At 39.7% G+C, this 13,232-nt stretch overlaps 1 protein-coding gene across 4 annotated transcripts in view; it reads left to right on the top strand.

Moving 5' to 3' along the window:
- Window positions 1-13,232, top strand: part of LOC6611500 — a 58,751-nt gene that overhangs the window by 31,411 nt on the left and 14,108 nt on the right. For 2 of the 4 annotated variants that reach the window (XM_032724776.1, XM_002036005.2), the window contains exon 2: window positions 7,117-7,155. The exons of the other annotated variants lie outside the window; for them this stretch is intronic. In XM_032724776.1, the coding sequence (XP_032580667.1) occupies window positions 7,117-7,155 (39 nt within the window). The remainder of the gene's footprint in view (window positions 1-7,116; window positions 7,156-13,232) is intronic. 4 annotated transcript variants of the gene reach the window in all.

The following is a 13,232-nucleotide window of genomic DNA, read 5'->3' as shown; positions in this document are numbered from 1 at the left end:
CTGGAAAGTAAAATTATTAATGAGCGGAAAAAGTTGCCGACTATGGAAAAGGAAAAAACAATTCATCTTCGTGGTGCTTATTGACCAAATATTTAAGTTGTTTTTTGTTTATTGGTTAATAAATGATGAGAAACCATTTAGTTGAAAATTGATAAATAATTTTATAAAGTTTATAAAAAAAACCAAAATCGTGTTTCCTTTAGAAAATCTGCATTTTTAAATGATTAATAAGAATTAATTACATTTAAATCGATTTCCAGGAATTCCGTGAATTTAAGTTTAATTTTTTTTTACCCCAAACTTTCCTGACTAACGAAATTGCTCGGTGACAAGTTGCCCTTTTCTTAATACCATTGGATTTGGTTATTGAATTTCTGGGAAATTTAATTGACTACCGAAAAGCGACAAAAACGAAAAATGAAACACGAAGCCCTCGTCAAATCTTTCGACTGACATAAACTGAATATGCGGGCGGTCGAAGAGATGGGTATAGAGAAAGAGAAAGGGAGAGAGTGGAAACCATGTTTGAGTTGCCAACGGCGATTCACAGATTGCATCCGATAGATACACAGATACTCGGATAACCGGAGCTGGAGCTGCAGATGGACACCCTAAAGTGGCAGTGCCCAAGTGCACACGCATTGAGTCATTCAGTCGGGCATTCCAACACTCATTCCGACTGTCGGGCGTTTAGTCAACCGCACAATGTTGCCCTCTAACGAATCGGGCAAGAAAGATACTATCTGCCAGATACTTTCGTATGCAGCTCAGCTAACTGAATTTATGTCTGCTGCACAGGCGAAACACCAACCAGCTAGTGATGATGATCCACAAGATGACTGGCTGACAGGCCGTTGATGGGTGGCCTGCTCTGAACTCTGCACCACATGTTGACTACTTGTCTTGTTTCTGTCGGATAAACTTGTTATCATGTCTTGTGCATTTTTCTCTACTTTTGCTCTTGGCGCCTAGGTCGTGTTTTTAATTCTCAGCCTAATTAAATCATCTGGCCAAGCCATCCCGCGCCGTCCCCTCTGATAAATTATTATCCGCCCCGTGGCAATTTGTAGGTCATATTTCGACTAAATTTATGACAGCTTCGTTTCTGACTTGTGCTAAGTAGAACCAACCATAAATTGCGAGCAGACTTCTGAGTGCCACTAGTAGGTTGAGTTCAAGTTAGAGCTTTCAGCTCGAATCGCCAAAGTGGCTGAGTGGATTTTGTTAAGTAAGAACTCATATATGTCAGGGAAATCGCATAAAGTTTTGAATGAACATGGTGCAAATTCAATGGATTTGAGGTATGGGAAAACAATATATATATATTCTATAATATTCAATAAAAACTGAATTAGTTTATAAATTGATACGTATTTGATTACCAATCACTTTCTCTCTTAAAGCCCAACCCCTTTTAATAATAATCCTATTCAATCAATTATCCATCCAGTTGAAATTCGGTTTACAGCTCTATCAAATTTCATATCTTTCAAGATCTTTGACCCATATTCCCACCCCATAACCAAAACCCATAAAAGGCATTTATATCCAAAAACTATTACTTATCTAATAAATGGTCATAAAAACCCCACTTTCGTGCTTAGCCACAGAAGTCAAACGATCACATAAAAAAAATGTCAAATAAAAGAAAATGTCAACCAGTGTTGCGACCCAAAGTGAAAATTGTGTTTATTATCGCCAGTTAAATTGGAATATAATTTTTCCTGGCCATTAAAGGCAAATAAAAAGCTGGCCAAGATTAGAGGTTTTCGTCTGCTGAACGCCAATGGTCAGTGTGCGTGTTTCACATGATGGTCGACCACAAATTGCTTAATTGGGTCCGTGAGGGGGGACATAGAAGGGGGCATGGGAGTGGCCACCGTGAGCCATCAAATGCTGACAACTTGAAGTGTGTCACACACAGTGTCTTCAAACAAATTATAGACGGCGCTCGAAACGCTCCTCCCTTTCAGCGCTGGCAAAGAGTTTTCCGCTTTTCCCCATTGCGTGTCTCTAATGGAAATTCCCTCTCTGTCCCGCTCTAGCAATCCCCCTCTGATTTCAAGGCGCCACTTTAGTTCACACTTAGAAAAAAGAATGGTGATTGTGATTAAAAAAAAAGTTTGGTTCAAATGCAGTTAAATTAAGATACTTTTTGCACAACACTACGTGAACATTTCTCTCAGTGCGTAGAGTGCATATGACATGAGCCAAGTGCAGGTCTCAAGCCCTCTAATTGATCAAAGGATGGGAATGGAGGGGACAGAGTTCAGAGTTCGTGATTCGGCTTATGGTGATGAGATGAATGTCTATATGTGGAGGTCAGCTGCTCCCATGATGGGAACTCGTGGTCTAAGTAGCTGTGGGACATGAACATCTATCGAGTGGAATATCATTGACTTTTGATATGATAATAATAGGATGGGCAATGAAACAAGAACGAGATCAGGGCTTATAGCGTGCAACTGTCATTGATGTGATCTTTTCTAAAGGTTAACGAATATTAAATATTATTATAGAGTCTTACAAAGTTTATTTGTTGAAGTTTATTTATGTAGTATTCTCTTTACACAATACTTTTTAGATATTAGTCAATTTTTAAAGATCTTAAATCCAAACAAAGGTCGTAAAAAGACCTTTACAGCCTGTGTTTGTTATATTTGTTACACTGGTAGATTTCACGGCATTGAAGGGGATTTCCTCTCAAAACGACTATAAGATTAATGAAAAATAAACAAAGTGCAGAAATAAAAGTGCCACATGCAGCACTTGTCATAAATCCGAGTTGAGCACAAGTATTTACAACCCATGAGAGTGGAAACGAAAATGAAATCGAACAGTGAGTGGGCACTGGAAAAGTTATGCACTCGCCAGATACATTTTGAAATCATTGATACAATCGAAAACGAAAGTGGGCATTGCTAATTAGTGTTTGTCCGTTTGACCTGCCGTTTCGGGAGGGAAATGAAGCGAGATTTATTGTCAGTCATTGGAATCATTCAATAAATTTAGCGGCACTCCTCAAAGCACAAAGATACTTGTTGTGGGCTTCGCTGCAGTTTCTCCCTTTTGAAGCGGCAATGTTTGTTAATAGGTATTTAAATCGATTCGATTAATGAGATTCACGAATTGGGGAAGGAAAAAGAGACTTTTAATTAATTTTTTGTTTTTTTACTTGCCACTGGAAAAATATCAAACGAAACTGTACTAATTTATTTTAATTTAATATCGCGCCAAACAGTGCGAAAACCTATTGCAAATTGGTCCCCTAAAATACCTTTATTTTCTTATAACTGTGCTAAGAAGCCGAACAATTTTCAATTTTAATTGAATTTTAACAAATTAAATGAATTTGTTTTTGGTTTGCTATCGAATTTATTTACAAACTCTCTACACTCACTACCAAATTTGCTCTCAATTCGAGTTCAGCACCTCTTGCCAATTTTACCTCAGTTCTGCTCGACTTCATCATCGGACTTCAACATTGATTTAGTTGGATTTCCGCCCGGCTGCCATCCTGATTCACTTTTCCTTTTTGCAAGTGCGAGTATCTCGAGTGCATCAACAATTCCCAGCGCGATTCCTGTTTGTTGTACAGTTGTGCACACACCGACTAGTCAAGTTCGAAAAAATCGAATAATGGATAAAAAATGCTGGGCAAAGAAAAAACTTGTTCAAGCACTGCCATTGACAAGCGGAGAGTGCAACGTGCAATGACAACGGGAACATAAAAAGTATCAAGTGCTCCGTCGAACCGTTGAACTTTTGCCACGCCCACCGCCCCCGCACGACTGCCTACCAAAGTGAAAAAGGCGGCCTTCATTGATGGCTAAAACTGGCGGAGATATAGAGAGAGGGAGAGAGACGGAGCACTCTAAGTAAGAACCGTTGAGAGAGAGACGCACAATAGCGCAGAAAGAGACGGAGTGCACAGACCGAATGCCATTATAGTGATCTATGGGCTTGTTGAAGTTGCCAATATTGAGAGCGTAAATAAAGATTTCTGGCCAACACAACATAAATTAAAGGCACACAGTGCGTTGCAAAAGATTTCAACAGCCGACAAACTTGAGTTGCAGCAATGCAAGCTTTGCATTCGCATTTCAAGTTAGAGACTTTAAACATTTTCCACATAAAATGCACCCAGCTATTACGTGTATGGTTTAGTCATTTAACTTGAAATAGTTGATAATACTGAAAGGTTTCTTACTGCTTTAAGCTTGCTTCGATATACACTAAAATGTGAATACTAATTTGAAATATAATTTAATTGCCTTTAAAAATAAACCATTTGCATGTCAGATATGTGTACTAATTGAATTCACGCATTCCGAACCACATTTGAATTGAACAAAAACTCGTTCCTCACTTGGAAATTCATTTGCATCACTCTGATCTTTGCTGACACTTTGGAAATTGCCCTATCACTTGCACTTTCATTCGACGCCAGCGACAAACATTCATAATTAGCTGATAGCTCATTTGCATCCACACTTCCACCCGAAACTCACTTGCCGCGCTTATCGAATCGATTATAAAATTGACACGCTTCTGACGCCGCACAAAAATAATAAAGAAGTGAACAAAAAAATACACTGGTGACGCTGTTTAAAATGATGCCATAAATTCACAAAATTATGACATGAAAAATAAAAGGCACACCAAACAGAAAACAACGGAGGAAAAAAGTCATTATCAATTACGCCACTTAATTATTTTTATTGGAGCATAAAATGCTCCATTTCTCGGTAAGCAACACGCAAACAGGGTGGGATTATCTGCCCGTCTCTTTCGCTGGCTCTCCATCCATCTCTTTCTCTCCCCCCTTTCACCAATTCTCCGCATTTGTCGCACATGTGTCAATGGAGTGCTAATTGTCGCGTGCCCACATCCACATCGAAAAAAAATGAATGGGGAATGGGGCAATTCTCTGCCTGGGACTTGAATCCTTCCACAGTTTCTCTAGAGAAAAACGGGACAGAGAAGTAGGGTGTTCAGTGAAGTGGTTGTAATAGCTCTGTCGCTTTTACATAATTCGTTTGGTGTGAAGGGAATTATTTAAGGTGATTTTGGGGCTTGGCACCCAGTTAAACCAAATTGGAGGCGTTACCAGGCACGCACTTTCTAAACGAATTTTGAATAATTTATACGAGCATTATTCAACTGCAGTTGACACCAATGACTCCCAAATTGAGGGAATAATTTGCCAAAGCTGGGAAAACACGATGGAGTCATTCAATTTAAATTTATGAAGACAACGTGTTGGAAAACCCCTAAAGCAGCAGCTAAATTATTCATCGAATAAGAGAAGCAATTGACACAAATTGTTTAAAATGTCAGTTAAAGAATTCTTGCCTTGCCGCCTAAGAAAACTAAGCACAGAAAATGTAAATGTTTTTATGAATCACCGACCCCCTTGAAGTCTTTAAAACGACTGCATAGCTATACAAGCAGCTCTATCTTAACTAAAATAAATCAAGTTGGTACAAATCGAGCTAGCAATTAGCCAATGCAGCTCTTTTTGTTCACTTCGTTGTTGGCCAATTGTCTAGGATTTTTTTGCCAGCTGCTTCGCGATTGTCTGAGCAATTAAAAATCATTTAGCGGAAAAACCAAGCGAAAATTGGAGAGACATGTGTTGGTGGCGTTTATAGCGTATTAATTGACTTTTGTTGATTGAAAACTATTTCAATTGCGCACTGTGGCAATCTTTTCTTTGCACTAATTAAATTAAGGCAAGGCTGCGCACCACCCACAGCAAAGTTGACTTTTTTGCTTGCAACAAGGAGTTTAAATGCTTGTCGACGGAATTGTTTGCGTGAAAGTTGCAGCACAGCAACATGCAACACAGAAAGTATATATATACCATGGGATTTTTGCCAATTTAATATTATACATTACATTGACTTCAGCTCAGCCGTTTCACTTGTCATAAGACTGAAATTCAGAGATAGCAGCGGAGTCGATCTATTAAAGGCAATCAAAATGTATGGTATTAAGTTTGATTTACAATCCATTGCAAAATGATTTTTAAATATAAGGTAGCGACCTGACTTGATGGTTAAATATATTTTAGACTGATTAAGCAAGAGTAATGTCCAGTTTTTAAGTGACCTGCAATTCATCATCTCGATCCTCCCAGCAACATTGTAGCTGCCCATCGGCAACATGTTGCCGCAGGACAGACAGACAAGTCTCGGTTGATTTTGTTAGATGGTCTGCTTTGGCTGGTAGTTCGACCGATGATTGATGACTCGTTATCCATTGGAGGCCGACACTTGAATACTAAACACCCAAGTGACTCAACAAGTTGCAGGTTGCAGAAGCGACGCACACGCACTAACCGAAAGAGATGGCAGTAGCAGTGCAGAAAGAGACGGCTAGCAAGGCACTCCCACACACGATTTATTGTTTGGTTTCTGCAATGTTTGCATATGAGCTGATTATGTCTGTGGGGAGTTTTCAAAGGCATAACAAAAAGAGGAAATAATTGCATTCAGCCCTTGCAAGTGTAATGTTTTGTAAAAAAAAGATTATCCGCTTATGTGCTGAATTTGATGTGTAATGGTAATAAATTACATGGGAATGGATACTTTTTGCAGCAAGTGTTAAATGCTTTCCCCAAAGCATTAATAATGTATATTATTTAATTTGCTCTCAAGCTGGTACACTAAGGTAAAATACATTTTTATTACCTACATCAATTAAGCAACTTGCAATCGATTGGCCTTCATTTCGAGAACTTCTCACATGAACTTGATAATATGCCTAGTCTCGAGTGCACTTTTTCAAGTATTTCCGTACTCCATCTGCCACCAATTCAAACATCATGTTGGCAAAACACACCCCAAAGCTTGTTGGGCAACAGTGTTTTGTCTGCGGGCTTAACTACTGGCTGTAACTATTTTTATAACCTCCTATAAACGAGCGGAAACTTTGGCCAGCCCCGAATGGCTGAATGGTTGAATGGCTGCCTCACATTAGCAAGTGGCAGAAATGCTACAGAACTCTGACTTAGACAATTGCAACTTTGTTTCGATCCGCCCACTGGCGAAACTTCTGAACCCAACTCGAGTGCAACTGCAATAATTTTCTCCCCTCCTCTTTTTGTTGCAGGTAAGTTCTGCAAAGACATTAGAAGACAACGATGGCCATGTAAGTACCGCCACCAACATAAAACCCACCCACATAGAGCATGTTACGCATTTTCTACTGTTGAGGTTTTGTTATATCAAGTGTTTTCCTAACTAATAGTTATTAAAACACAAAGCCATTGTGTGTTCATTTTAAATATAGTGAATTGCATGAAAACTGCCTGTCGATCTGTCCTTATGTGTCATGTACAGTATAGACACGCAAATTGAAACGAAACCACAGTGCAACCACTCCTGACAATTGCCGGCACTTCCGTTGCATTGAACTTGCCATATACCACATACGCCCCCATCATCGTGGCGATCGTCTATGTGAACGGAGTCGTAAATGCATCTGGTGAGCACCGGGTGGATGACCTGCAAACGATTCCGATTCCGAACAATTACAATAGGCGTCTTGCTTAACGATCGTGACCAATTTGTTGGTCAACCATCAACAACAAGATCCCCAGTCCCCAGTTCCCAGTCGCCAGCTCAAAAATCCCCAGTCCACAATCCCCATCTCCGGCTGCATCTGCAATCGTTTCGCAAATATTTACACACTGAATAGAGAACGGATCTCTATTTGTTCCCCGGTGCCCACTCGACCGCTCCAATCCATGGCTGTCATCGAGAGTAGCGCACCCACCGGAGGCCTGTCCATCAATTCGATATGCGCCATGCCGATGTAAAGTCTGTGCATTGAATATTCAATTAAAAACTGGCGTCGACTGCCGCCGACTGCCATGCAAAATCATCGGAAAATGGGTGGAAAATTTATGCTGGAGATGTGTATGCGCTAGGGAATATTTAGTTTGGGTTTTCAGATCAAGAATGAAACGAGAGATTAATAATATTAAAAATTAATATAAATTCCAAATGGTATATTTCAAGAAGCTTAATTATTACAATTCAAAACTATTCAGATAAATTTACTGAGCATAGGTTTTTTTTTGGATAAGGTAATCATCTTTGTTCCCCAAATATTCGACATCACTTCCGCTCTTCAACACTGGCTCAAAGCCAGTGGAAAATTCACGATCAATCCGCTTCCATGTAGGGTATGCATGTACCCCCGACCAACTCATTTCCATATATAGCTCTTGGCGCTGGAAAAAGAAAACGTGACTTGTCTGGCTCCCGTCTGCCGGCAGTCTTATGGTCTGAATCATTCGCGGCGAACTTAGTTTAATTGAAACGTTGGCTCGCGAACTTGACGCTGATTTGACTGGCGAATGTCTTTGGGTCTGGGCCATATCCTACGATTGCTAACATTACTTACCCTGTGACCCACATCTATTTGGGATAAATAGTTGCAAAATGGGAAAATGTAGGCAGGGAAAAGGGCAATAGGGAAACGGGACCAGCCCCTGGCATGTTGTGCCGAAATTTATGACTTTCATTTGTGTTTTTCTCGCACAAATCACGAGTGTGCCACAACGACACCCGCAGCAAATAAAATAAATTGAAATGTGGGTCAATGTTTGTGTTGTTGTGGCTTTGTTTTTCCCAAAGAGAGTGACCCAAATGACCCGTCAACAAACCACAGTGAACCTAAATACGCATAGATGGCAGTAAATGCCATTTGTTTTGACCCGCAACAAAAAAAATAAACCCAAAGCCCGCGAAACAATCGGATTTTGTTGGTTCTATTCTATAAATACGCTTAAAATATGTGCGGCAATAAATGCGCACCAAAAAAATAATTAAATATCAGCGAAAATATTCGGAACAAATATTTAAATGTCGTCCAAACATCCAAACATCAAATTGAATTTGCTATCCGCAAAAAGCTCGTAACGGCTCGGCTTTCAATTGTTCAGATTTGCCTCTATGAATTTTATGCATTCGCATGCCATTTTAATTTAATGCAAACATTTGCGCAACAAAGATTAATTATTAAATGCTTATGGATGTGTGGCAGATTTTATTGCTGCCAGCACGAAATTTTAATTGCTTTATTTCAATTTCCATTACGGCCTTTCTAAGTTCTCATTTGGCTGAGGCGAGCATTTGTTAAATAGCGAAAACATCAATAAAAGAGGCTTTAAGCGGCTTTTTGATTTATTATTTTGCTTGTACAATAAATATTATGCTAGTTCGTTTGAAATGGCTTAGAAAAATATTCGAGTGTGTGATCCGAAATGGATTTTTTCATTTTACTTATTTAAAACCTATTTCTTATTTTCTTTATACTTCATCAATTAATATTGTTATTGCTGCACCTCCCCCGACTTCAATATCCCGAGGATATATCCACAATTGAATTAGACGTATCATCATCACTTCACTAATTACATTAGTGTACACACAAATCTACCTGTTCTGGGTTCTGTTCTGTTCCGCCCCCAGCTACAATATCCCCACCCAGCCCGCAACCACAGTTCATTAGCCCCCATTAGAGTGGGAAAAGCGGCAACTACAAGGGAAAAGCGGCAGGGCGGTGAGGGGATGGGGAATGCGAGCTGCATTCAACGAGGAGCATGTAATTGTAAATCTGTGAATAGCAGGAAGAAAGGGTAACAGCATCAGCAGTAATCCAACCGGGAAAACTCAAAGAAAATTTCACGGCGCAAACCACAGACAGAGTTCAAAGTGTTGGTGCTGGGAAACAGATAGGAAAAACAGACACGGGCACTTGTTCACCATTCACAGGGTTTAATGAACGATAAACTGGGGATATATGCACATATGTATGTTTGTATCTCCCTCTCGACACAATATTCATCTGATAAGAAGCTGCTGGAGAAGCTTGGTCTTGAAAAACAGTTGACAATATTTGAGGGGAGGAAAAATCGGGAAAATTCCCTTATCAGCTGTCAATTGAAAGTTTTTCGTTGTTAATGAAATTACTTAACCGAAAATGATCGAAATCTTAGGCAAGAAGAAAGTCAAGAAGAAACGATTCGTTTAAAGTTCACAAGATGAGCGCAAGTCAAAGCCAATGAACCCAAAATACAAAATCAAACTCAATCGGGTTTGACTCTGTAGCTTACCCCTTCCATTTGAAATTCCCAAAGAGCCCGCAAAATTCTTGGGAAACTTTCAAAATGTTAATGCTCCCTCAGTCGTGAATTTTAAGCCCTTTAACATCGACAGCATCATCATTTATTCAAGCCAAAAGCCTGTCATGGCCCGATAAAATGATGAAAAAGTAGGAAATTAAATAAAACACGGGCAAAATCAATAAATTGCAACGTCTCAAAGGCAAGTTGATAACTTCCATAAAACATCATTAAATATGCATGGCAAACACTTGCGACTGAATATCGTTCGTGAGTCTCGAAGTGTGAGTGATGTTTATACTTTATACCATTTATTCCCGGCGAAAAACCGCAAGTGCTCCAAAAAGCACAAAATGCGAGTAAATGCATGAACATAAATGGGAAATTCGAAGAAAATGCGTAAGATGGGAAAAACTGAGCAGAGAATCAAAAATTACGTCGCGGTAGCAGAGGCACCCACATAAAAGGACATAATTTTCAAGGAATTACACATAATTAAATGTTATTTACTGAACACACACAAGAAGCACTTGCTTTGAGTATTTAAGAATCATTAGTAACACCATAATTTAATTGAAGTTGTTGATTGGAAGTCCCACAAAATAATCAAAGTCTTCGTAATTTTTCATTTAGCGAGTTTCCAGCAATGAGAAAGCATTTAATAGTCAGTTTAGATTTATTATTATAATATACAATATTTTGCAAAATTAAATCTTATATTAAATTGTCTGTGGATCACTTTTATAATTCCCAAGAAACTTCTACTTTATTTCATTCAGAGCAATTGATACAGATTTTTCTGTTGTAAGTACGAGCAACTTATTGAGATGATTTCTTGAGAACGATTGCTTGCATTTCCTTTTCTTGGTCCCTCGTAAACTTATTCAAGATTTTCGTTTTTTTCCTGGCCATCTTGACCATCAACAGAACAAATTTATTTATTTTCAATCAGTGCAGCAGATTCTGCAGTTGTGCCGCCGTCCCCAAGCATTTTCCCCGCTCCTGTTCAATCCAGCATATCGATGTTGAGCAACTTTGTCGCCTCGTTTTGCCACTTTTTAAGGGCGGTCTTAAGGGAGGGGTGGGGCCAGAGGCGTTGGAGCAGGGGGGGTTTTGACAGGGAGGAGGGAAGGTGGCTCAACGGGCAGCGCGTGCCGCTTGGAATATTTATGAGCTGCGTCCATCGCCTGGACAGCTTCTTTGGCCATCAACTGACGGAAATCAATGTTGACCCACTTGGGGTTGAGAAAAAAAAGACGGACTTGGAAATGGGATCGGGAAACTGAAGACGTCAGACCAGAGCAACATCCAAACCGTCTCCTTTTTCCCCTCCGACGATGAGTGAAAGTCAAGTGAAGAAATTAATTTCCCAGCAAGTCATTAATATTAAGTTTTGCCAGCAACCCAAAAAGGTCATAATGAGTCTGGGACCTGAAGTCGCAATTTAAATTGGAGACAACTGTCGCACATTCAATGTTTTTTTTTTTTAATTTCGCTGGCATTTAATTGCTGCCACATTTATTATAAGCATGGGATTTTCAACGAGTTTTAGCGCCATCTATTGCTTTTTTAATGTAAGTCTACTTCCGTTTCCGCTTAAATTTCTGCTTTTTTGTGCACCTGGTTTTGTTATGATTTTTGGCCTAGTCTAAAAAACGTCGATTGGCAGGAAAAACATAACTGTGATTTATTGAGGAAAACAACTGAAAGAAAAGGATGCCAAACTAAGTTTAGATAACAGAGACAAGGAAAAATTAAACACAGTATTTATATATTCTAAAGATATATTTATTTTCTTCATATAAATATATATTTATGATTAGTATAAACAATCATGAATAAATTGATTTTTTTGTAGTATTGCACATTTAAGGAGTTTCCAACGTTTGAAGGTATATAAATGGTATTGCCCATTTTACTGTACCATGTTTTTCCTTACCAACAACTTCATTTTCCATTGCACAGATATTCCCTGCGAGAAACATAAGCAGCAAGCATAAACTATTTTATCGCCTCTGGCATTTGGCTTTGGCTGCTTTTGTAGCCTTTTGGTTTTTTATTTTCCTGCTGCCGTTTTTCCCGGGAGCCCCCCTCGCCCCAACAACCTTTACACTGCCCTCGGACGTCGGACGTTCACGATGCAATCGATAGCCTGGAAATTTATGACCAATGTTGCCTTACTAAATGAATTTATGGCCAGCGTTTAGCGCCGGCGTTCGGTTTACGAGTTCCAGAGTTGCGTTGCACAAATAATATGCGTAACTCGGCCACGCCCACTCGCCATGCAACGCCCACAAGGTGCCTCCCCACAGAAAGTTGGCAACACTGAAAATTCATTTTCGGTTTTTGGCTGCACTCCTTTCTCTTGCAGTTTGCGGTTTTTCCGGGCACTGCTGACCAGGCTGAAACTTTTTGCGGTTCCTCCTATTTTTTTTTTTTCGCCCAGAAGCTGGCTTTAAACTTTGGCCCCGATTTCAACCCCTTTTTATTCTGGTAGTACCACAACCCATTTGCATCCTTGGCGTTGCAGTTTCAAATTTGTTTAGCAAGCCGTTCATAAATTTGACACTTTTTGGCTGCATGTGAGTTTCCCTCGGCTCCGCTCATGTGTCCTGGAAAAGCCCCGAGTCCTTTGGACATGTCCAGGTCGAAATTTTCCGAGAAACGAGAGGGGGTCTGAGCAGATCGCAGGCAGTTGTTGGCAAGTATTTCTGTGGTTTTATCTCCATGCAAAGTAAACTTTTGGCGCCCGCTGTGGTTTTTCGCAACTTTGAATTGCAAAATAGTTGTGGGCAGAATAGGGGTATTAAGGCGCTCTGCGGCTCCCTGGAGCAATAATGTTGTCCGGGATTGCTGAGACTTTCTTTGCCAACAGAAAAGCCGGCTAATTAATGAGAGTTTCAAGTGCTGGCTGCTCAAGTAGGCTGCAGTTACTTTTTTCATAAAGATACACTTATAATTGCAAAACAAAATATACCCCACTAGAGTAAAAGGCCTTGTTTTTGCTTAATTTTAATAAGCTTCTGTTGAATTTCCATATAAATGCTAATGAAGCGACATGCGTTTGTGATTTTGGCACGTCTTTCGTTCACTT

This window comes from Drosophila sechellia, chromosome 2L, assembly GCF_004382195.2.
Source record: "Drosophila sechellia strain sech25 chromosome 2L, ASM438219v1, whole genome shotgun sequence".
NCBI lineage: Eukaryota > Metazoa > Arthropoda > Insecta > Diptera > Drosophilidae > Drosophila > Drosophila sechellia.
The sequence above is the reverse complement of the archived record's forward strand: the minus strand, read 5'-3'. Positions and strand labels throughout refer to the sequence as shown.